This window comes from Gallinula chloropus, assembly GCF_964237585.1.
Source record: "Gallinula chloropus genome assembly, chromosome: 1".
In the NCBI taxonomy this organism is placed as follows: Eukaryota; Metazoa; Chordata; class Aves; order Gruiformes; family Rallidae; genus Gallinula; species Gallinula chloropus.
In genome coordinates, this window is record NC_140085.1 from 141,687,784 (window position 1) to 141,713,418 (window position 25,635).

At 38.7% G+C, this 25,635-nt stretch overlaps 1 protein-coding gene across 1 annotated transcript in view; it reads left to right on the forward strand.

Annotated features, from left to right (window-relative positions):
* The window catches only part of OCA2 (OCA2 melanosomal transmembrane protein), a gene marked incomplete at both ends in the record, with an annotated part of 183,971 nt that overhangs the window by 100,382 nt on the left and 57,954 nt on the right, over window positions 1-25,635 (forward strand). Inside the window, 4 exons of the mRNA XM_084279046.1 lie at window positions 6,374-6,501; window positions 11,281-11,340; window positions 11,882-11,986; window positions 22,936-23,029. Of these exons, the coding sequence (XP_084135172.1) occupies window positions 6,374-6,501; window positions 11,281-11,340; window positions 11,882-11,986; window positions 22,936-23,029 (387 nt within the window). The remainder of the gene's footprint in view (window positions 1-6,373; window positions 6,502-11,280; window positions 11,341-11,881; window positions 11,987-22,935; window positions 23,030-25,635) is intronic.

The window sequence follows — 25,635 nt, forward strand, 5'->3', positions numbered from 1 at the left end:
TCCTTGTTTTAAGCCACGCTTCTGTTTTTTAACTTTGAAATCACCTTCTATCTTCATAGCTTTCTGTTTCTTTTGACTCACATTGGACTGCAGTCAACTTTTTTTTCATGTCCTTTCAGTCCTCATGTATTGTGCTAAGCATTTTTTGTGGTTGTGCAAGCTCCTCCTTCTGGACTGTCCACCATCGTAGTTCTGTTCTCAAGGACCAGCCTTAAACTGTGGTGCTAAAAATAGCACAGAACAACTAAAAATGATTTCTATGTAGTTAAGCCTATGAAAAGAGTTAGCTCAAAAGACCAGCAAGAGGAAAATTTTATTTAAAAAAAATAGAATTAAACATAAAGCAGGGTTTATCAGATTACAATAAGTATTATTTATAAACATTCAACTTCAGAATGTATATTTTCAGGGGTGTCTGATAAAATAAACCAAAATATTATAGAAACCTGAATACAGGACATTTTAATTCACATTCAGAGCTACTGATGAAACATATTGAATGACCAGAGCAAGTACTACTGGAAACATGTCTCTGATTTAACTTTTTCACCCAAATATTTCTATATGCGTATATAAGAATATATTTGAGTGTATATACCATAGCATACAAAGGACTGTCATACATCCTTCAGCTAAATTTTCAGGCATTGTGGAGTTAATCAGACTTCTGATTAAGCTATTGGAACACAGTGATGGATATCCTCTATTTTCAATAACATGCTGTGTAAAAACTAATTCAAAGGTAAGCATCAAATGTGTTTTAGCTGGTATATAAATATGTGACGAGTTCTGCTGTGTAGCATGAGTCTTCCATGTTGCTATTACACCTCCTGCTCACTCCCTGTTGTCCTACCCACTACTGCTGCAGACAGGTTGCTCTCTGCCCTTTGGAGCAGCCTGGTGGAACGCAAAGACTTGCCAGTACCCATTTAATCTACTTATCTATGAATTAAATATACTGGATTCTTTATTTTTTTCTTCAAATCCAACTTTTCAGACTGTTGATTGTAGTTAGTTACCTACCTTGGATTTCCTAATGGATACACATCTTTTGTCAAGTATATCTCCTCAGGGTTTATCAGGGATGAAGAGAGCAGAGATCGCTTCAGGAGATTTATAATTTATTGCCCTGGTTCTGTATTTCAGTGGAACATTAGGTTCAGTTGCGACCCAATGTATTTCTTCAGTCTTTTCTGCAGGACTGTTAGGTATCCAGTTGGTTCCCATCCTGGATCTGTGCAGTTTTAACTTTTCCTCCCTAGGTGTAGTATTCTGTGATTGTATTTCTTGACCACCATGCTGTTTTGCCCAGGCCAGCCCTGAGGTCCTGCAATGATATCCTGGCTTTAGTTTCAGTGCAAATGTCTCAAGTTCCATTTCAGTTTCCACAAAAGTGAATTTTAAGTGTACCTTCAGTATTCATAAAGACACTATTTCAAATTCTGTACACATAAAGTGAAGATACAGAGTCTACATCTTCACATTGTTAGGAAGAAGCTTATTATGCTTTTCAGCTGGTAGTAGATCAGACAAAATTACTTCTACCAAGGAACACAAATTTTTAATGAGCATTTGAAAAGACCTACAGATTACACGGTATTTTTTTCTTCCATTTCTTTCTCTTTCACCTACCTTCCTCCCAAATATTGTAAAATTATATTTGATTCTATTAGATTGTTTTCTGTTTGCAAGTTCTTCTGCTCTATTATTTAAAAATAAGTGGCTTTTTAGTAGGATTGCAATTGTATTCTCATCATGCTCTATTTATTTTTCCAAAGGCAGTTTTCCCTACTGGGTAAAGTGTATGAGAAAAGCAAAGCACTCGTGCTATTTCTGCTGCACCATTCTTCTGGTTCTAGCAGAATACACAGGAATCTTTCTTGTGAAGAATGCATTATAAATTTGCAAGGTGCATTTTAAAATAAAACTTTGTTTTGTTTTTCCTAATATAAATAGAAACTGTCGCTGTCTTCAGCAGGTACCATATCAGGGCAGAAATGGAATTCAGATTCAGTTTCTCTCCATGTTATATTTCCAGAACATCAATTGTTGTGAAACAGAAGCACTAAAAGGTAGTAAAAGAAGTGGTCTGTGGAAATATAAATGGGCTTTGCTTTCACTATAGTAATGAGAAGTTATTTTTTGAAATTATTTCTATTTCTCTTCCTCCTGGCTATCTTTTGTGGCCCAGTAAGCTAGAAAATAGATGAACAGAGAATCCAGTCTTTAATGTATCCTAGTACTTTCAATTCTTCAAAAAGGACGGAATAGCTTCAAATTGAATCCAGGGCAAATGCAAAGCTACCCAAATATATAAACCACTGTCATAGTATGTTCACTGTCATCAATGTACTTGTAAAAGCCTTGGAAAAGCCTTAGAAAACTTGCCCACTTAGAAATCCATGCTGTCATATGTTCGTTAAGTTTGTAGTTAACTTTTATGAGCAGTTAAGCACAGAGAAACCAATCAAGCAGTTATGGGCATACAGTAACTACTGTGCCTTTCAGGCTTCAGAAGAAAACTATACTCTTGTCCAGCTCTGGGGTGCCTGAAGTCAAACCCTAATAAAAAAAAGGCATTATGAACAGAGATCCCCAGGTTCCTCAAGAGACCTCCCACCTCTCCCCTTCTCTTCACTCCCTTGGGGAGATGGGTCACTGTGTCTCCTCTTTGCAGGCAGAGCAAGGAAAGCAAATACACTCTGAGCTGATGGTGTGTGTAGACTGAAATAAGGTCTGTGTAACCAGGAATGGCAGTGGATGTGTTTGAGCTGCAGTTGCTAGCGCACAGCAGGAGGACGCATCCCATGCCCGTCCATATTCTCAGGGAGCAATGTTTTAAGGCAGGGCACTGTTCTCTCATGCAGAGCCACATGCATGGACCTAACACATGCTGATAACACTTGTGGTGCTAGAAAGTGCCCGTCGCTATACAGTTCTTGTGCCATTCCATTATATCTCATTAGCTTTAGCAAATAATTGTTATCTCTTTATAGCATGTTCAAGTTGATTTGTTTTCGTTGGAGGCAGGAGGGTAGAAACAATGCCAAGATATTATCACAGATTGTTCCAGAACTATTGAGAAACTGCTGTTCTTTAATTCTTTACTTTGTTGTACTTGCATAAAAATGCATGTGACAAAATGTAATGTCACATTTGTACAAAGTAGCAGTAAAATTCTGCTACCAAGCTTCTGATTTGCAAGCACCTACTTCCCCTTGCAGTATTACTCTAACAGGAATTGCCATCCTCTTTATTTATTTAAGGCAGAGTTGGGACCGTTGTTCTTTACTGGAATTCAGAGAACAGCCAAGACTTGACAGCAGAAAATTAGCCAGTACATGTCCTAGTGGTAGACAGGAACTGACAGCTCTCTCCTCGCTCTGTTTTCCTACTTCGCAAACTCCTGGAGCACTCCTGTCCCTGAGGTTCATAACTGTTTTCACAAAGTCTGATTTGCCGTTGGTGTGAATGAGATTATCAAGGATTTCCAGAACATTTTCCTCAAAGATCCTCTGTATGATGTTTGCCATTTCAACATTCAAGCTACACACAGACCCAGAGTCCAGCGCACAGAAAAACCACTGCGCATGTTTTCAGCTTAAGCCAGAATCCAGCACTCATCCTGAGAAGCAGAGAGCATTGTCGCTCTTTGATCAGTTCTGGAGTGGTAACATCTGACAGGTGGTAATACTGTCATTCACAAGAAAGTTTGGCAGCTGTTTGGAAAGAAGAGAAGCAAGATTGTGTGTACCTGAATCTACAAGAGTGGGTCTTTTACACAAATAGTTTCCTATGGATATGTCTCGGAATAGAGGAGGGCAGCTGCTCCAGACCCTTACAAAATTTGGAAGCCTGAGAGAGTGGTGACCTGGCACTTCTTTCATTTTCAAAAAAAAAGAGCCTTTGTGAGGGTACATGGGGTATGATGCTTCACCGCAGTGCATCACATTTTTATACATTTCCTTATAGTGCATTTCCTCCTTATACAGCTAAACTGAACCTTTTTTAGCGCTTGGCATCTCTCTCCCTGCTTTGATGATATGAGGCAGAATTCACCCTGTCTGTGCTGTTTCATACCCTGTAAGGCAAAGGATGGCCAAACGAGAGCGTGCTTTCAGAGACTGGCAGCCTTCAAGGGAGGGAAAGCAGCTTTACCTCACTGCTGGAGTTTAGTAAGAAGGTTGTGAGATGGACCAGCTATTCCCACTCTGTCGTCTTTCATGTAGTTTTTGCTCTCCTACTCCCTTGCAGTATGATGCTCATGAATGAGCTATTTTTGACCATGGACCCTGATTACATCTTTATGACTGAAGCAGGGAATAGACTTGCTCAGCTTGCAGCATGTCAGCATTTCTGTCTTTGGAGGTGAGAAGAGCTGGCTATGAGATATCTTCTGGATATAGTGAGACACTCAGATCAGATTTTATTCAAAATCTATATTGGGAACAATGTAGGCGGTGAAGCTACAAAATTTGGTATACAAAATTCCTTCATTTTTCAGTGCTCTGCTTAACTTTGTTTTCACCTATAGAGTGGTATTTCTGTGGACAAACCATTACACTTCCTATTTTTTCATACCTGTTTCCTTACAAGGATTTCCCTGCATCTCCCTGTAGATTAGTTTTGGACCAGGCTAAAGAAAAAAAATATTGTGAGAGCTGCTTATCAAGGAAATAGCAAAACCAGAATGATCAGCTGTGACATATTCAAGATGAAGGATCACAGGAAGAAGGATGGGGAAAGAAGCTGATTGAAAACATGGTTTTGGCCAAGCACAGTGGACTGAAGCTGGATTAGGGGCATCAAGAGCAGAGATGAATCTGGGAGATGGCACATAGAGATGCTTGAGAGGAAAGAAATAGGTCATTGACTGAAGAGTCAGTGTCATGAAGAGAGGCTTGCTTTCAGAATCTGAAAAACACACTGTTTGGTTTCCCTCCTTTGCAAATACTGCAGCGTAAAATAAACCCACCTCAAAGCATGAAAGCCAGAGCGAGTGTAGAGCTAGCTGGTTTAGCTCTCCTTACCAAACAGACCAGCCATAGTAACTTGTGAGCTGCTGGTCTTGACTTCCTAGTAAGTCTGGTTGTCCATGCTGAACTGCAGTATTTTCAGCAGATGTTCCTCACTGATGACTGTTAACTTGAAATTCTCATTTACAGAGTGCAGTATGTCACTGAAATCTCCTAAAATGTGCTTGAGAGAGCAAAATGCACCTTGAGGCCAGGAAATACGTGATGCTGCATAGGTTGTTGTTCTGGGGGTCTTTTCTGGAGAAAATATTTAATGTTTAAACTTCATGAACAGGGACAACCTTTGGTGTCTTTATTTCTTTTATATTTAAATAGCCTTGAAATGGAATATAGCTTGATTTTAAACTGTTGGATGTCTTTAGAAATCTTTCTTCTCTTGTTAACAGGAAAATGCTCACAAGCTGTAAATTGAATGGCCTAAACTTCTATGATTCACAGAATCACAGAATCACAAGTTTGGAAAAGACCTTTAAGATTCAGTCTTCTATCTTTGAGTTTTCTTACAACCATGGTTCTTGAAGGCTTTTTGAGAGGGCTCACTTTATTCATCGATCTGCTTTATAGCAGGGGCCTATTCACCCTAAGTTGCAGTTGTTATTTCATTATAAGCTTGTGACTTAAAGTGGTTTGCAAGCAAAGATTGTTATTATTCTCACCTCCCCACTTCTGCAGCTTCATGAATTCATTACTTCCTGACTATGGATGTATGAAATAGCACAAGTTTTATGAAACAGTCACAGCAGAAAAAGAAAAAATATTGAAGAGTTGTGAGGCTTTATTTTCATGCCATCAAAAAACCCTTAAATTAGATGTTAATTTTTTGTATTAAAAAAATTTAGGAAATGTTTAAAAATACTATTTAGGAAAAAATATAAATACGACAGAAAGGGGAGTATCACTCTGAAGGAGAAAAACCAGCCCAAACCCTTTTGTTTCATGTCTGAAATCCCAATCTATTCTTTTAGATAAATGTGCCAGAGGAATCAAAAAGCTTCAGAAAACATTTTAACTGTGCAGACAGAAAGGGAGCTTTACTCGGACGGGAGAGTTGCTGATTACATGCTCTGTCTGATTGTGATTTTGATTTGCATTTTCTCTCAATCAGTTACCAAAATATGCACCTTAAGAGGGATCTTGTCTGGAAAGAGCCTGTTTTGCTATTTAAAGTCAGTCCCTCTTCTCTTTTAAAGAGCTTTTCCCTTCCTCTGTCTATCTTCTGGAGCACAGAGCAAGTGAGTCTTAAGGGCCCTGGAAAAGGCCGTCCTGTAACTTTCCCGATGGCATCACATCAGAAGTCTGTGAAGTCTAAAGGGTTGTTCTCTCTTTTTCTCGTGCAGGCTGGATTGCCATGTTGGGAGCCATTTGGCTGCTAGTGCTAGCAGACATCCATGATTTTGAGATGATACTGAACAGAGTTGAGTGGGCAACCCTCCTTTTCTTTGCAGCATTGTTTGTTCTCATGGAGGTAAGATTCTATGCTTTCTAAAGCCTGAACAGTTACAGTTGATATAAAACTTGAATTATATTCCTGGGCAGAGGCCTCCTGCAGATTGTGTCCCTCTGGAATACCTAAGATCAAGTACAGATGTAGTAGTACAAAGAGAAACTGCAGAGTGGTGGAAATTGGCTGGAACTCTTTGAGATTTGGTTTTTCACTGGTCTCACTCTATCTCCTTCTGCTGCGTTTGCTGCATATATATGGCACAATCATTTCCATAGGTAGAATTTTAGTTTCCTGCCAGTGGTCTACGGATGCTGATAGTTTATATGCACTTATATGTTTGGTTTGCAATTATTTAGACAAGTGATAAGAAAAAGAAAAGAAAAGGAATAAATCAGAGTGGAAAAATGCTCCTAATGCTGCCTGCTCATCCTGTCTATCAAATGACCAAGGAGATTTCATGGGGAGTATGGTGTGAAAGGATAATATCACTGAATTTCATTTTGCAATTGTAATTTAGAAACACATACAGCACTTGAATGTGTTTATTGCTGTATAGTTTCTTTGTGTTTGTATGCTTGGCTATCAGAAACAGTCCAGCCATGCTTGCATCTCAATTTGTTTACTGTTTGATGCTTTTGGGTAGCATGAGAGGATTTATTTTTATCCCATATATTTGGATAATTCTTTGTATGAATACCCACATTTACTTGTCAATTAGGCTTTCCAACATTCCTTAGAATTGTTGGTATTTTTCAATTGTTATTTTTTGGGTTTAAATGATGTAAGTATGTTGTAGAAATAGGACTGATAAAACCTGAGTGACCACTGTCACTGGCATGGCAAGTGAATTGTCTGAGTGAGCAGCCTGGGAAAAGGCTGTAATAACAAATTCGTTTGCACAGCCTCCTTCCCTCTCCCTCCACCCCAACAATTACAAAAAGTCCAAGAATTTGTAAAAATCATTTACAGTAAATGGGACAAAATGTGAATGGATTACAAACAATGAATAATTCAACCAACTCGAATTAATGACAAACTGGATGTAAAAATCTGGTAACCTCTAAGTAGGAAGCTTGTTTGAGGACTAGCAGGTCTAACGTTCATCAGGAAATGTTGATTTATTGTACACCCATCACTACAGGAAATTTTAGTTCTCTATGTTATCAGGCTCTATATATCCTTGTAATTCTTAGGTCTTACAGGGCATCCATATTGAAGCCATATTTATTTTGTCATCTGCTACTTGTACAGTTTATTAGTTGCATTCCCTGACGTATTTATTGTTTTAACTTGGATTGAACGGTTTTGATTTGAGTGCTGTATGGCTGCACAATAACATAGTAAAACACACAGGAAGTTATTTGCAATTTACAGCCAGACTTCAGATATGACTGTTGTAACTCACTGAACTTCATTTTTATGGTTCCTTAGGTCACCAGTGAATGGTTCGCTAACGAAAGAATATTTTTCCTGGCTCTGTAGAATAAAAGCAGTTTAAGGTCATGAAAATAACTTCTATACATAATCAAGAAAAAAGTGAGACACCAATTTCTTCCCCATAAATGAATGAGAAAAATGTTCTAAGTATCGTCATTGCTGATTTTGATCTGGATCTGTTACCCTTTGGACTAGCACATGACAATCCTTGCCAAAGCATTTTTACTTTCCTTCAGGTTAAGAATGTCAAGAAACAGGTCAAAACAAAGATATGCATTGAATTACAAGAAATCTTTCCATAAGCTAGGGACTCATATTCTTCACCCGTGGTGATCCTTCATCTTGGACAGTTCACAGTCTGAAACTATTTCCTACTGTTATAAATGTTCCCTTTCCTATTACAAGGCACATTTAAAAACCTGTGTGGGAGGTAGGCTGCAAGTGACTTTGGAAAATGTAAAACAAGTTCCAGCACCATGGGGAACCATTGGAGGTTCTGCCTTTGTGTGCTCAGTGGTCCAGTCTGACAGGTCTTTTGCAATGAAAAAGTCAGAAATCCTTTGTCTTGTTTCCTATTGTGTCCTTCAGGGACTTCATCTTTACAACTGTCTTTTTAGTCCTTGCTCACAACTAGATGTTACAGGCTATAAAATCTTTCTGCTTCTTCTGTCTCTTTGTGACATAAGTCTTGGTGCCTCCCAGGGATACAGTATTTGTTCAATTTTTATGGTCAAAATTGACATTTTACCTTAATCCCTTTAGGCAGAGTTTATTTACAACAGCCATGGCATGCTGTCCATAAGTGGATTTTTCATGCAAATTTTTGTGCATAAATTAAACCTTGATCTATAATGGAGTATATTTTTTTCTGCAGTGAAACTCTGTTCTGAGTTGTCAGACAGGAGTTAGTATTTACCAGTACCTGAAAGGTGCCTACAGGAAAGCTGGGGAAGAGCTGTTCACAAGGCCATGCAGCAGTAGGACAAGGGGTAACAGTTTTAAACTAGAAAAGGTGAGATTTAGGTTGCATGTTAGGAAAGTCTTTCAATATGAGGGTGGTAGATCACTGGGACAGGCTGTCCAGAAAGGTAGTGGAGGCCTCATCCCTGGAGGTAGTCAAGGTCAGGCTTGATGGGGCTCTGAGCAACCTCACCTAGTGAAGACGTCCCTGCTTACTGCAGGGGAGTTGGATGACCTGTAAAGGTCCCTTCCAACCTACACATTCTATGATTCTGTGATTCCGTGTTTGAAGGCACCAGTTAGGCCAACAACCCTTATTCCTTTCAGAAGACACAGGAAGATCCAGAGATGCTCTGTGCTGTTTACACCCAGAGGAGGCCAGTGGCAGGGTATTAATTGTGGAGTCTCATTTAGGTGCGTGCAGGTGATTGGCTGGATATGGTAGAGACATCTGAAAGCTGGTTTTGTGATTACTGCTGTCATCGTTTCTAATGTGACGGGCTACCTGCAGATTCACTGTCTTGCAGGGATGACATGCACATCCTTCACTCCCTTCTCTCTTTCCCATATATCTCTTTTGTAGTACCATGTCTGGATTCCAGAACAAATTTTGGGTATCACTGAAAAATTATATGTTGTGTTAAATGGACAATTAAGTAACAAGGCAGCAACGTGAACTGAATGTAACTGAGCTCTGGTTGCTGACAGCTATGTGTTGAAAAGTTTATTTTGAAGTGTGAATGCAAACAAATTGCAGAAAAATATTACAGTTCATTAAAAGTATTGCTTTTACATAAATTTTAAAAGTCACTTTCATAACTTTTCAGTTGATAAAGCAACACAGAAAGCTTAGAATGAAAATGGTAACTTAAAATTAACCATAGGAACTCATTTCTTAGGAAAGTTTCTCCTGATAAGTTAAAATAATGAAAAAAATGTACATTTTTATTCATGTTGGGGGTATGTGTAGGTATTTGAAAGTCTTTCCACTTGTTTTCTGTGTGCTGCATCTTTAAATGCAGCTATGCCTTTTCTTGTGCAGTGCATTGTTAAAAGGAAATATAATTTCTGGCCCAGATTTAAGATAGAGTCATACCCAATCCACAAGCCTCCAGCTGCTGCCTGAGCGAGCTGCAGGTACAGGAATTGCCAGTCCGAATGACAGCATCTTTGTCACTCTGACATTCCCATGTCTTATACCACGGCACTCGGTGCCTATTAGGATCTTTGTCCATCTCTGTCATGGATTTTGACAGTGTGAGAGTTGAATGTGGGTTTTTTTTTCCCCGACTGATGTCTCTGAAGGGCTCTGTCTGACTGCCAGGTGTGCTGGTTATATGGAGTTGTGTCGTGTGAATACTGACTCCTGCGTCTCCGTGTGGGTATGGAGGGAGTAAGTGAGGCATCGCAGCTGACTGATTCTCCGTCATGGCAGAAAAAAAATGAAAGCAAACCAGCTTGGTCCAGGCTGATCAAAAAATGATGTTTTTCTCCCCTGAGAAAGAGAAAAGTCATAAAATGGATACATACCATCTAACCTGAAAATCATACTTCATGCTGGACACATTTAATTCCCCTTTAGGGTAGCTCTCATCAGTTAAAATTCCCCTTTTATCTAGTAGTTTGAGGGAATAGATCATTGTCCCATGGTGTGAATACTCAGTTTATATTGTCCTGTCTGCCCAAGGAGAGAGCAGAGCTATCACCACCAATCTGGAGTGCTGCTATGTCTTTTCATCTGTGAGAATAACCATGGGTGTATGGGATTCTGAGTATGCTGTATGGGTGGGAATGGTTCTCACCATGAGGACAAGTTGTCCTCTGGCCCAGTGCTTACAAGGCTGACTTCCTTGGTCTGGGTGCCTGACATGGGGATGAGACACCTGATTTTCCTCTTTTTCAGGTGCTTCTGTCTCTGTGTTAATTTCTATTCACCCAAGATCTCTGGCCTGGTTTAGCAGATGGGTACTATTGGGTTTTTATGGGTCTTTCTCTTTTCTTCATCTGAGGCTGAGCATAAGATCACTGGTTCCTTCTGACCTTTTAAACGCATGATATACTTCTATCTATATTGTTGTTTAGGGGAAGCTGGTTTAAAATCAGTTGTGTTCAGGTATTCAGGAAAACACGTATCCGTTGAAGAACATCACCTTTAAATTTCAGCCATTCTCTAATGCCTGAGACCCACACTCTTCAGCAATCCCACCAGCTATTCCAGCACAAGCAGTCCACTTCTGTAAATACAGCTAGCAGTTTCTGCCATGTCTTTCTTTCCACCAGTTGCAGAGTTGCTTTAGGAGCTGGATGAGATGAATATCAACATCTTGTGAACGGGAAGGAATTGTATTTTCTTACATCCAGGTACTTTACTAGTTGATATCAATGGGTTTGGTTTTTTTTTAGGCTTTGGCTCATCTGCACTTAATAGACTACATAGGAGAACAGACAGCTTTGTTAATAAAGGTAAGTTTAAAATATTTACTTTTTTTAAACAGGTAAATAAAATAGTTTTATTTCAGTAGAATAATGAACAATATTTTCATTTTGAATTTAATGTTAATGATTGATTTCCTTAATCAGCAATATCAAGAAAGCATGCTATTCTTTGGCGTGGTTGATATTTTCTATACATGTCTGTCCACAAACAGAATAAACATACCCATAAATGCAAAAGGAGAGCTTTTCCTGTAGTCTAAAAAATAACAACTGAGAGTTAAAGGTGAACATCTAGAGTTTCACTATTTATTTGTTGTGTCAAATGCAAGTATGAGTATTAGTAATATCAGTCTTTTTATTTCTGTTTCTTCCAATTTTCTTGGAAAAAGAACAATAATTGTGTTACCAAATGTCAGGCTATTTTCTTTAAGATGCTTTTCCTATCTCAGAGCCTGAAGGAGTAATAAATGTTGATAAATTAAAACTGTGAACAATGTGCAATTATGCCATGGGGAGGACAGAGCAAGAGGGATCTCATCAAAGTCAATTTGATCTCTCTCAATTCCAGGTGGTTCCTGAGGACCAGCGCTTGGCAGTGGCCATCATTTTAGTGCTCTGGGTATCTGCTTTGGCTTCCTCCGTGATCGACAACATCCCTTTCACGGCTACAATGGTAAGGTCTGTGCAGTGCTTGCACATCCTCCTCCTGGTGCTGGCAAGTGAGCTGAGCTTGCTGATCATGATTTACTTTTTTATTTTTGACCTCTGCTGTCCTGTAGTTTACTTTCTCCCCTGAGACTGAGTATTATTACAAGCTTATCTGTACCGTTTGGGCATCTAGCTGGACATGGCTGCCCACAATTGCAGTTAGCTGTGGATCTAGAGGCACTGTTTTAGCTCTATTTCTGCACTTTCCCTCTTATATGCACATCTGTAGCTGAAAAGTGTAACTGTCTTTCTGATGGAAACTGTCACTATCCACATGCTGTGTAGTAATACTAATGCTTTTTTTAACACCTGAACCTTTTAATAGCCACCTTACTTATGTAATTAGTTTAAAATCCAGCAAATAACATTCAAGCATAACAAATGCTTACCAGCAACTGAGTTTTAATATCAAATTATAACAAGTTAGGGCGTGATCAGACAATTTTTGTTCAATCAAGTTCTCTCTTTAAAGTAAAATAATCCCTTTATTATACCATAGGAATGATTCATTGTCACAGCATGTTGTCAGACAAGTATAATATTTTCTGCCATTGTTATTGGGTGGTCATGTCCACCCTTAACCTGTGTCAAGGTTTTAGACACTTCTTACAGAGCATATGACAGGTTGGATGCATTTGCGTATGCTGTATAATTATATGTTAATATGATATTTTGGTTTGATTAGCATGGTGTTTCCTGTGGAATTATATTGATTTAACAACAACAGACTGCAAACAATAGGCATGAAAGGAAAGATTGGTTCAGGATGAGTCACCTCCCAGCAAACACTGGGGACTATTAAGCAATAATGCAGAAAACTTAGCTTCAAATATTATGCCTCATATCAAGAGAGGCTATGAAAAATTGTTTGAAGTAATACCAAAAAGCACCTGTATGCACATCAAACAAAGGGTCTTTTAGAGGTTTTGAAAGGAACCCTCTTTTAAGGGAATATCTTTTGGAGAATTGGAAAGACTTGTGAAGCACAGGAATCTTTTGGGATGCCTAAAGATCACTTTTTTATATTTGAGGGAGTGCTGCACAGATGCATAGGTGTCATGGTTTAGCCCAGTCAGAAACTAAACCCCATACAGACGGTACTTCACTTCCCCCCATGGTGGGATGGGGGAGAGAATTGGAAGAGTAAAAGTGCGAAAACTCATGGGCTGAGATGAAGACAATTTAATGGGTAAAGAAAAAGCCACACATGCAAGAAAAGCAAGACAAAGAATTCATTCACTGCTTCCCATGGGCAGGCAGGGGTTCAGCCATCCCCAGGAAAGGACGACTCCATCACATACGATGATTACTTGGGGAGACAGATGCCATCACTCCAAACATCCCCCTACTTCTTTCTTTTTTCTCCAGCTCTATATGTTGAGCATGACATCATATGGTACAGAATACCCTTTTGGCCAGTTGGGGTCAGCTGTCCGGGCTGTGTCCCCACCCAACAACTTGTGCATTCCCAGCCTATTCACTGGTGGGGCAGAGTGAGAAGCAGAAAATGCTTTGGCTTTGAGTAAGCACTGCTCAGCAGTAGAAAAAAGCCATCCCTGTGTTATCAACACTGTTTCCAAAATGCACCTAGATGCTAGCTACTAAGAAGAAAACTATCTCTAACCCAGCCAAAACCAGCACAACAGGAAAGGATTCCTGCTGAGATATTATTATCCTGTTCAGGGATGAACCCAAGAGACAGCTACAGTCATTTATTTATTTATTAAATAGACAGAGAGAGGAGCAGGGAGGAAGGAAGAAAAATGCAGGCATAATCTCACGTGTGCAAGAGCAGTCATTAGCTGAGATGTGAAAACATTAATGTGTAATACTGATGACTAAAGTCAAGACCTTGTATCATCTACCTCAGTGAATGGGCTTGGACTTTGGTCTTTGTCATTCTATATTAGAAAATCCTGACAGAAAATTAAGTAACTATGTTCTTAAGACTGCATAAACCTTCATTTAAAATTCTTCTTGTTTCTTTGGTACTGGGTACCTGTTGTCAAAAGAAGCAGTATTTGTTTTTGGAAGCCTATTTATCACTATGTATGTCAATGTTATGAACTCCTGTCACTCCCCTTTTCAACTGGGTAGGGGAGAAAATCTATATTGAGAGGCTTAGGAGTCGAGATAAGGACAGGGAGAGATCATTCTGCAATCAGTGTCACGGGCAAAACAGACTCAACACAGAATAAAGGAAAGAAAATCTCTAATTTATTGCACTGCCCTGCGCACCCAGTGACACCAGAGTCGGGTAATGAGAAGTGTGACCAGATCTTAAAGTACCTCCTCCCACTCCTCCCTTCTTATCAGACTTCACTATAGCCATGATTTCGCTCCCTTTTTCCCCTCCATTGTGGCATGGAGAGGGGCAGGGAATAGGTATTTTGGTCAGTTCCTTATGAGACATGTTCCCCTTCTTAGTTGGGGAGGGCATTCCTCATGCTTTTCCCCTGCTGCACCACTGGGTCCCACCCATGGGAAACAGTCCTCCACAAACTTGTCCAATGTGAGTCTGTTCCCACAGGGCTTCAGCTCTTCACCGGCTGCCCCAGCATGGGTCACTTCTATGGGGTACAGTCATAAATCAAAGAATGTCTCTCAAGCCCAGACTGCTACAGCCTGGTCCTCCAAGGAGCCACAAGACTCCCCACTCCTAGCAAACCTGCTCAGGAGTGGATCTCTCTCTCTCTTGCTCATCTCTGTGTCTCTGCCTCTCTCGACGATCTGCAAGTGCTGACAGAAGCTTGCTCAAACATGGGTCACAGTGTCTTCTGTATGTCTCCACGGGCTGCAGGTGGGGTCTCATCCTTTTCCATGGGCTGCAGGGTGACACCTGCTCCACCATGGGTTCCTCCACAGCCTGCAGAGGCATCTTTCTCTCTGGCACCTGGGGTGCCTTCTGCCACCACCCCCCATCACTGACCTTGGTGTCTGCACAGTTTCTTACATCTTCTCACTCCCTTCCCTGGTGGCAAAAAGTGGCTGTGGTTTTTTTTCTCCTAAATGTGATTCCCAGAGACACTGTGACCGTCGCTGATGGGCTCGGCCTTGGTCAGCAACGACTCTGGCCTGGAGCTGGCTGGTGTTTGTTCTGTCAGGTCTGCAGAGATCTTCTGGCTGCTTCTTGCAGAAGCCACCCCTGCATCCCCCCACTCCTTCACCAGAACCTAGCCATGCAAAGCTACAACATCCACGTATTGAATTTAGCACTTTTTTAGGCATATGAGGTGAACAGCTGGAGGGAAGAAAAAGAGAGCTTCCTGCAGGTAGCTCTGTAACTGTGATGCTGTGTTTCCTTTAAAAAATGTCATGTTAAAGGATGGTTGTCTGAATTTTCATTTTAGCTTCTTCGTTTGTGCTATTGGTATAATCAGCTTCATAATGACTTGCATTGTGTACAGAAAAAATTAAAAAAAAATTGAATGCCTAATTAATGGATCTTAAGATTAAAATTTCTCTTTATCTATGTTTGGATCAAGTTGACTGGTCCATTTTAAGTTCCAGACATGACAGCATTAAAATTTATATTTGGCTGATTCTTACCTTAACTGGATGTGAAAAGTGGAAGCTGTAGATGAATAATTTTAAAAGGTAATTAAAATATTAATATATGTAAGCCAGCATTACAAAGAATTATAGAAAATAAACTGGTTTATGAATTGAGGTAATCAAAACAGATAATGAAAATTATTTCCTAGAAGAAAATCTAAGTATTTTCAAGAATTGCTAAGTATCTACATAGACAAGTTAGGGTACTCGATTCTCCTAAAACATAAACCCAACACATTATCTCTAGTCTTAGAATAAAAACTAAATATTTTCAGTTATTTTAAGAAGGGAATATTTTAAGGTGCAAAATATTAATGTGTTTAAACACTTAGAACACATTGAGGCTTTTCAGAAGCCTTTAAACACCATAATCATGGATAAGAATTCTCCTTAACCAAAAAATTCCTAAATGACAATAATAAGTTTAGTTTAGTATTTGAAGCATCTTGCTCTGACAATATTTTTTCAATCCAACACTGTTGTTGTCAAATTCTTCTTTTCTCTAGACAATAGTAAATCTGATATAGCCCTACCATCAAAAATGTCAGTACAGTAACCAAATTCATATACAGAGGTTGCTAAACTGCAGTCTCTGCAAAAACCTCAACACACAGCAAGTATTTCATACTACAGAGGATGCTGTGGAAAGCAAATTGTGTACATGAAATGGTGGAATGAGTTTCTGAGGACACTTGGCTCATCACAGCTTGATTACTTTTACTGTTTCTGTCTTGGTGAAATTCTGTTTGTGTTAAATTAAAAGAAAGCATTGGAACTGCAGGGAGACAAAACAGTCTTCAGAGTATATCTTCCACTTGTTTGTTTCATATAATTTGTCCTGAATTTAAACATCATGAACTGCCCCAAGACAAGGTGAAAAGATTGAAACTTGCTTGATGAACTCTAATCCCAAGACTTTTCCCTTCTGTTTTCTCCTTCACTGGAGAGTGAAGATCCAGCTCCCTAATGAAATATCAGTTAGTGGTTATTGCTCTTTATTGCGTAACAATGCCTGGCTATTGTGAAAGGAGAAATCAATCACCGTTTGCAAATATGTAAAAAATGTAGTGTAGCAAAATAGTTTGAATTTGAGATATAGTTTGGGAGAAACTCCATGAACTCTGACTATGCAAAAGACTTTGTTGCCAGCGGCAAGTGCAGTATATATAGAGATATATCTCGGAGCTGCTTAAAAAACATGCACAAAATGTTCTATGCATAAGCAATTAATAAACCAGGAGCTTAGTGATTAAGTCTCACACATAGTATTTCTTGAATGGCTAGGGATTTTTTTTCATGTTGGATATCCAGCTTTCTTTGTCTGAAGAATATATGTGGTGAATTAGATACGGGTCATTCCTCTGATAGTTTTCTTCCTTTTTCAACAGGCTAAACTCACAAAACCATTCCTTGACAGTCAGACTTACTCATGTTTAAGGCCTGCATTTTCCTAGTATTGTCATATAAATAGCTATGGCTTTTTGCCCTTAGAATGTTAGGTGACATGATTTTATTACCAGTATGCTCTTTAGTTTAATTGACATGTTTTATCAGCTGCATATGCTGGAGCCATCTGTTTATATTTTTCTTTTATTACCAGAACTAAAAATATAGCCACAGTAAATCCCTGTTTGAGATGAGTTTAAATACTATTTCCTCAAGATAGTCTAACAAACAATTTCCATTAAACACCTGGCTGGCAAGGTGACTTAGTCTTTGACAGGTCTTTGATAGAAAACAGATAATTTTTGGCCCACTGTTTATTGCCTCTAACAATTATCAGAGGATTTTCATTTGCTATACCAATACTCTGTATGTATCTCTTGTTAGTACCAGTTTCTTCTTTCCATTCTACCCTACTGCTGTTTTGTGTGTCCTGTATTTCAGTGCTTGATCAGAGAAAACTACAAATAGTTTTGGGAAACTACAACTAGTTTTTTTTTTTCTATTAATGCATATTCTCTTCAGTTTTCACAGAATACATCTTTACTAAGTGTATAGAATCACAGACTGGTTTGGGTTGGAAGTGACCTCAAAGATGATGTAGTTCCAATCCCCATGCCCTGGGTAGGCACACCCTCTGCTAGATCAGGTTGTCCAAAGCCCCATCCAACCTGGACTTCAACACTTCCTGGGATGGAGCATCCACAAGTTCTCTGGGAAACCTGTTCCAGTGCCTCACCACTCCCACATTTGAAACAAAAAATTATTCCTTACATATAATATAAATCTACATGACTTTATTTAATGCCATAACCCCTCGCCCTATTACTACATACCCTTGCAAAAATTCCCTTTCCATCTTTCTTAGATCTACCCTTTAGATACTGGAAAGCTACTGTAAGATCTCCCCCCATCAATGCATTCCAGGAATATCCTGGATTGCATATGTCCTGCTTTGTTGACCCTCCAACAGACATTGGGGTGGTTGGAGTTCCCCATGAGGAGCAGGGCTTGTGAATGTGAGCTGCTCCTATCTGTCTATAGAGGGCCTCATCTCATTAGTCTTTCTGCTCAGGTGGTCTGTGGCAGACCCCCACTACAGTGTCATAGCCCTGCAGGTGTGCTCATGTCTCTAACTCCTTTTATTCCCCGTACTATGTGCATTTGTATAGAAGTATTTCAGTTGGGACTGACTGACTGGCTTGAGTGGCTGGAAGTCCTTTGTGCTGCACTGCAGGTGCTCTCCTGCTGACTTGAAATCCTTTTCTCAGCTCTGGGCATCTAATACTGGCACTAGCATCAAACTGGTAGGAGTGGGATGGATTGAGGTTCCTCTTCCCTAGCAACTTCAGTTTACAGCCCTCTTCACCAGCGTGGCAAGACTATGACCAAAGATGGTCATAGGAATTCCTCAAATATTCCTCAAATATTTCTCTGACAGGTGGAGCCCATCAGCCCCCAGTAGATCAGGTTCCTCAAAGTGAGTCCCATAGTCTAAGTAACCAAACCACTGGCTGTGGCACCAGTCCTGCTGTAACTATTTGTAGACTTGCCAGACTGGACTGGCCCTTTCAAACCCCTTTCCTTTGACTGTGAGGACTGATGAGAGCACAACCTGTGCTCCAGAGTCCCTTACTGCTGCTCCCAGAGCTCTGTAATCCTTCTCAATACTCCTGAGACTCCTCCTGGCTGTATCACTGGTGCCATGTGAAACAGCCATGGATAATAGTCAGTGGCCTGTACAAGGCTTGGCAGTCTCTTGGTGCCATGCCTGATCTAAGCATGTGGTAAGCAGCACACCTCTTTAGAGAGTTTGTCAAGTTTGCAAATGGGTGCGCCTCTATTCTTTTCATATCTGTAGCATATCATATGTACTTTCACAGTATATAGTATAAATGAACAGTTTATGGTATAAACAATTCTTTTCACAAGGTTTGTGTTCAATTAGGAAAGTTAGACAAATGTGTCAACATCTGTAGACGCTGGCGCTGTTCTTTCTACATCAGCTTACATCCAATACATATATGTAACACCACATACAGAATGAAGATTAATGGCTATCTCCTTTCTGTATCAAGTCTTTGATGACACTCCTTTTTTGCCAGGTACAATCATTATTTCTTACAGTTGTGTTTTTTTCTGTTTTAATACCTAGAGAGAAATACTTCTAATGATTTGGTGAAGGGGATTTGGCTTTGGTTTGTTTAACTACATCATTCATTTTATCTAAATCCCGACAATCAAGCAGCAATGTGGAGTGGTTCAATATCAAACTCCCCAGCAAAATTAGCAACTTTTCTAGAAACTAGTCTAACAGACATTCATGCTGGTAAGATTGTTGAAATAAAGCTTATAAGATATGAAAGCTGCTTTCCTAATAAAACATTCTTATTCTTCTTCTATTACCAATAAGGGTGTTTTTACATAATCTGAAGAGGGAACAGTGAAGGAAATACGAGGCTTTGACTTGCGTTGTTTTTTTTTTTTCTCTGCTAAAGGGTAGCCCTTCATAAAACTATGAAAAAATATGCATTCCAAGTAAATGAAATCAATATGGCAAAAATATTTGTACAATATATATCACAGGCAACAGTACCCCAGTTTGTGAAGTATGCAGGCTTGTAGTGCTTCTGATGCTATTGGAAATGCTTGTGGCTTGAATCAGGAAGAGTTGTAGAACTGTTGAACAGTTTTTCAAAAACTGTGGAATCTACAGTGAAGAGTTTCCTTTTAACCTTTTAATATTTTGCATTTCTGTTGTTAGCACTCACATTAACTATAACAGGAGAGGAAACTGAGGTTTGAGATACTGATAGTGCAAAAATATTACCTAACACATAGTTGCCTAAATGATTGGGACAAAAAATATTAAAGGTGATTTTAGGGGAAAGAAAGAGGCTGTAACTGACCATGTGTATGTTCCTTATCTGTTTAAAATGCAAATGTTCAAGCAATGAGAAAAGTCCATTGGCTTTAATTGTTTCTCAACATCTCTTAAGAGTTCTTGCTGTTGTTCATGTTTCTTAATTCTTTATTTTTTGAGCAGGAAAGTTCTTGGGATGGAAATTGGAACAGTGTGCCTGCATTATCCCACTGTTAGATCAAAATAATTAGATGCCAGTGACTTTTGGCATGTAGTTGTTACATGGGACAATACATGTTTGTAAAAAAATAGTCTATATTATGGATCAATTACATATTTCTATTTGAAACACTAGAAATTTTACTGAATATTTTGCATTCATCTTTCATTTGGTTATTCAAAATTGAAAGTTAAGGTGCAGCATTCCTTTTTAGAAATACCTCTTATTTACAAAGGATATATGCATGTAAAATCTAACTTCAAGCATATTTCAGAGGTCTGTAGGACTTCCATTCCTTTTCTGATTTACAAGAATTATTTTTTATAGAGTTTAATTCCTTCAAAGAGGAGAAATGTTCAAAGTGAAATGTACACAAATATATATTGCTCAGGCATGATTCAGTGTTTGTCCCTTGCCACAAAACCAGGCTTTTATGGGAGCAGAGATTCCTGATTTAACTGCCTGTTAATGCACTTAGGAGCATGACATCACTGATGATAATTTTAACATAAAGGATTAATTATTATGAAGCCTTATAAAAAGAATTCACATTATTTCTAAGTGGAAGAAAGACAATGTTATGTCAAGGAGAGAATAGTAAAACCAATGGGGTCAAGTGAATATTTAGGCTCCTAAAATACTTTGTTGTGTTTAAAAAAATTAAGAAATGGAAAGTCAAGCACATGACACAATTGCACCTTTTCTTAGTAAATTGAGAGCTCCTGACATTGAACTCCTTCACTAAACAGAGAACCAAATTCTCTGGTGGGAGTATTATGCATGTGTGGTTGCTAATACCAAGCAGAGAATTACCTCATGGTCCTTTTGTCTGGGACCTCTGGTTTGCTTCTCACTTCCCAAGCGCCAGTGCCATAATTAGGGAGGGGGTCCTGACAGGCTCTAGGGTTCTGCTTTCTGCATGGTCCTCATCAGTGGGGTGTGAAAATGGCATTACTTCACCAGTACTGGGGAGCTAGCTGGCAACAGCTTTAGGTCTGACCTCAATAGCAAGAAAATAGGATTATTATTTTGATTTTCTCTGCCTAACTATGTTCTCTGTGCTGGACAGGGCATGCCCAAGGAAGACTCTAATTTAAAAAGTTTGCTATTTACACTGTTTAGCATTGTGTCCTGATACAAGTGAGTTATTGTATTACATCAGGATACTTGCAGATAATTTTGAGGAACTAAATAATCTGCTTTGGTTCTCCAGTCAAAATTATTTAGTAGGAAACAATGCTTTATTTAGACTGAGCAAGATGGCTTATACTGTGATTTCAGTATTTGTGTTTAAACTTTTTCTTATGTTGAAATGCAACATTGTTTTATAACTGCAGTCTGGATTGCAGATCATGTTCTGGCAGTGACAGTTTGAGAGAAATGAGAGAAACATGGGGAGAAATGAAATCTTTTGTCACTTTAATGGGAAAAAAACACACAAGATTTTGGGCATGCTGACCTTTCTTTAGGCCTTACAATAGAAACAGACAACTTCAGGCAGCGTATAATTCAAGCATAATTGTTTAGACATTAATTTATCTAGGTTAATCAATTAGAGGATTGAAGAGGAATGATTAGCACCACTGGCAGGAGGGATGGGAAAAGAGTTGCAATTCTTCACAAAGCCCATATATTACTCCATACCAAAAGAATAACAGTCAGTAAAGGTGAGCATCACTCAGCCACCAAAGTGAAAACATTTTTCAGGAAGCACTGCTCCATCTCTGAGATCATGTACCTTGAGGGGGACCTCTGAGATTCAAATGACAGATTGGAGTAATAAAAGTCATAACTCTATTCACTACTAAAAATCCTGGACTCTGAGAAAACATTAATTTTAAGTCATGGCACAGTTATTTCCACAAATCCCTTCCCACTTTGTCTCTCTCTGTTCCATGTTTGCTTATTCTTTCTTTCTCCCTTTTGGTCACATAAGCCTCTGTGCAAGTTAAAACCAGGTTAATAACAGTATCACCTTTCCCCTTGTGATCAAGTATTGATTACAACTTCCTTTCAAACCATATTACACAATTGAGTCAAACTCAGACCAGTTTTTCCCAACTAAGGCAGAAGTTATTTAGCTTTGAGAGGTGTTACTTAACTGGGATCCAGTGCAACTAGAAAGCCTGCCTGCTGTATTTTTGGGCTTTATACCAATTGCCTAATGAAGTCTATTATGTCTCTCTACAAGCCTCGTTTGGCTTTTCAGGGGTGGGTATTTTATTCGCTGAAATGGAAATGAAATTCATAAAACTTGGAAATATTTTCCAGGGAACTAAATCCACATTACCTGGTAAATATGTTGGAATAAAAAGTAAGAAAACTCAGCTCTGCTCATGAATGCAGAAGTCTGCCACATTAATCTTTTTCACTTTTTCCCTAATAGAACAGAAAATTTTGTTTATAACAAGGATGCAGGATTTTTTTAATTACTGACATATGATCTACATCTTGATTGGTTTTGTAGCCTTCCAGTGTATTGTCTGCTCCTCACAGTTTATTGTTGTCTGAGTCTTGCCATTCATTCAGTCTATTGTCCATTCATCCAACCCACACTTCCGCAGCTTGCCTATGAGGGTGTCATGGAAGACACTATGAAAAGCCTTGCTGAAGTGTTTACCTTCTCTTTGGCTTGTCCATGGGGTAAACTGATCACAGAACAAGAATATGATGCAAATATACTAATTTAAAGAAAAAACCCCAGAACAACCCCAAGTTGTTCTTTGGATTTGCTGGTGCTTTATGTTGTATACTTGAATGAATTTTATTTATATCGTGCTGATGGTTGGCGAATGCATCCTAAATCTCTCTTGCTTTTCTTCTTAAACTACAGATTCCTGTGCTTCTCAACCTGACCAAAGATCCCGATGTTAACTTGCCTATGAAGCCATTAATCTTCTCGTTGGCCATGGGTGCATGCCTTGGAGGTAAGAGTTTATGTGAGAAAGCTGTCATAAGCTAAAAGCTATGCAATTATGGCATGTATAAACTCGCACAGGAAGTCCAATGATTTTATTATGCAAATCATTGTGAGGGCCTGATCCAGCTCCTTTTGACTTCAAAGGACTCCTGGATAAGGATCCCAGTCACTGTCTGCTGCTACAACAGGATTTTTGCAATCCGTGTTTGAAGACCATATCTGCATAAAGTACAGACGCATAAAGAAGCAGTCCAGATGGTGCTTATGGAGTTCTGATCTTTTGTGAGAGAAAATACAAAGACACATTTAGCTTTCAGAACAGAGACCTATCATTGCTCACTGAAAAGATGCAGAAAATGTAAAATAGCTGAGATCTGAAGGCTTGATTCAAAGTTTACTGAAGAGAAGTCACTGGGAGGTTTTCTGGCTGGCTCTCAGAAATGGCTTGAGTATCCATTTGCTGACCTATTTAGCACTCCACACTCTAAGGAAAGTCTTTTTGAAGTCTTTTTGAAATGTACTTCAAATAATGAAAGCTAATAGCCACTCTTCTAGTACCCTTTTTGGTGTTAACTAGGATTGCCTTTATTGTCAGTTCATTAGCACAAACAAACAGATGATTTCATGACTTTTTTTTTAATTGGAAACGTAGCATGTATTTATACAAAGGAGAATAGTGATCCAGTTGTTTTTAAATTAATGTTTATACTTGATTTTTATTTTTTTTTTGCATTCTGCAAATGGTTTATAAAGGTGTTACAACAGAACATTTCCAAATATCAAGTGTACTAAGCACAATTAAAATGTGTAAGTTTTTAATGAGAAATAAAGCAAGGTTTTGGGTTTTTTTTACTACTGAGAACTTTAATGTTAATTACATTGTATTGGGCTTTGTTCTGATCCCTAAATATTTAGGTAGCTAGGTTAAATAATGTTAAAATGGAAAAAATGGCATTCTGCAGTGAATCCACCTCTTCTTCCCCTCCATGCCCCCTCCTTAACTTTACAGAGATTAAAACTAAAGTCAGTTTTGTGTATAACAGAAGTTAAGTTTTGTTTATTTAGCTAACTCATTGCTAGTAAGGTGACCTTAATACCTAACATTTTTTATAATGATGCAATTTACAGATTGAAATTTAAGAGCATGTTGCAAAGGCTAGACAATTTATACCAAACAACTGTTATTTCTTTGAGGAATATCTTTTTTGTACTCATCATTACTTATTATTTTGTGACTTTCATCTCTTCCTCCTTAAAACCAGTGATTTGAATAATCAACATATCTTTATATAGATGCTTGCCATAAAAATATCAATTTTCTTCACAATATGTTAATCGCCAAACATGTTCTGAATTCATTAAACTTTCAGATTTTAAAAAAAAAAAGTTGATCAGATTATGTTGACATATTCTGAGTGAGAAACACTCAGAGTGTTTCTTTACACTTCACTCAGTCTTTACAAGTCTCAGTTGATTTTCCTAAAGTGTCAGTTATCATCTTAACCCAAATTCCTTTAATTTGATTTATAGAAGGGCTGCCAGGATTTTAACATGGACTTGTGTGTGTATGCAGTATGAGACAACAGCAAAAGTATAAACAATACCATGGGAATTATTGAATTAAAGGCATTAGAGATCCCTAGGAATTGCCCTGGTATTCACATAGGCTCCATACAAATATGTGGATAAAATGTTAGATTATCATCATTAGCAGAAGTTTAAACTCTTCAGACTGTGCTCTATTAATGTAAAACTGAACATGTGTTAAGTTATACTGACAAAGGTCTCATAGGAGTGTTGGCTTGAAAATTAATATGCTTCTGACTTTTCCATGTCAAAATTAAAAGCTTATGGACACCAGTTTATTGTTAGGGAATGAGAAGCACGAATAAGCTTTTGCTTTGAAAGATTTCATAGCCCCCAAAACTAGGGGAAAAGGGATCACTTTAAAGGGTTTGTTTTTTTTTTCCAAAAGAAGAGAAAGCGTTGATGGCCTTTAAGAATTATTTCCAAAAGAAGAGTCTTACCAGCACTGAAGCTAATCCCATTGTGGAAGGTGTTGATTACAATTATATCATTAGTCCCTGGTGCTTAAGGCAAAAGATTGAATCATATCACTGCTTATGCCACCAAAGGAACTTGACCAGCAAGACATTTTGTAAAAGAGTCTGATGAGATAATACATCATAACTACATATGTTAGGGTTAGTTGTTTACTACATAATGCAGAGCTTCAATTCCGGTAGTTTGATAGTATTTCTGGGATTCAGGGTAAACATATCTTGGTTGTGTCTGGGATCGAGTTAGTTTTCTTAGTAGTGGCTGGTGTAGTGCTGTTTTGGATTAAAGATGAGAATAAAGGTGGTAACACACTAAGACGTTGCTGCCAAGCAGTCAAGGACTTTTCAGCTTCTCACACTTGCCCTGCCGAGAAGGAGGTTGGGGGCAGGGGACACAGCTAGGACAGATGACTCAAAGTGGCCAATGATATATTCCCTACCACATGATGTCATGCAAAGTTTATAACTGAGGATGTTGTCTGGGAGATGGTGTAGCTTGGGAAGTAGCTGAGCATTGACTTTGGGTGGTGAGTGAAAATTGTGCTGTGCATCG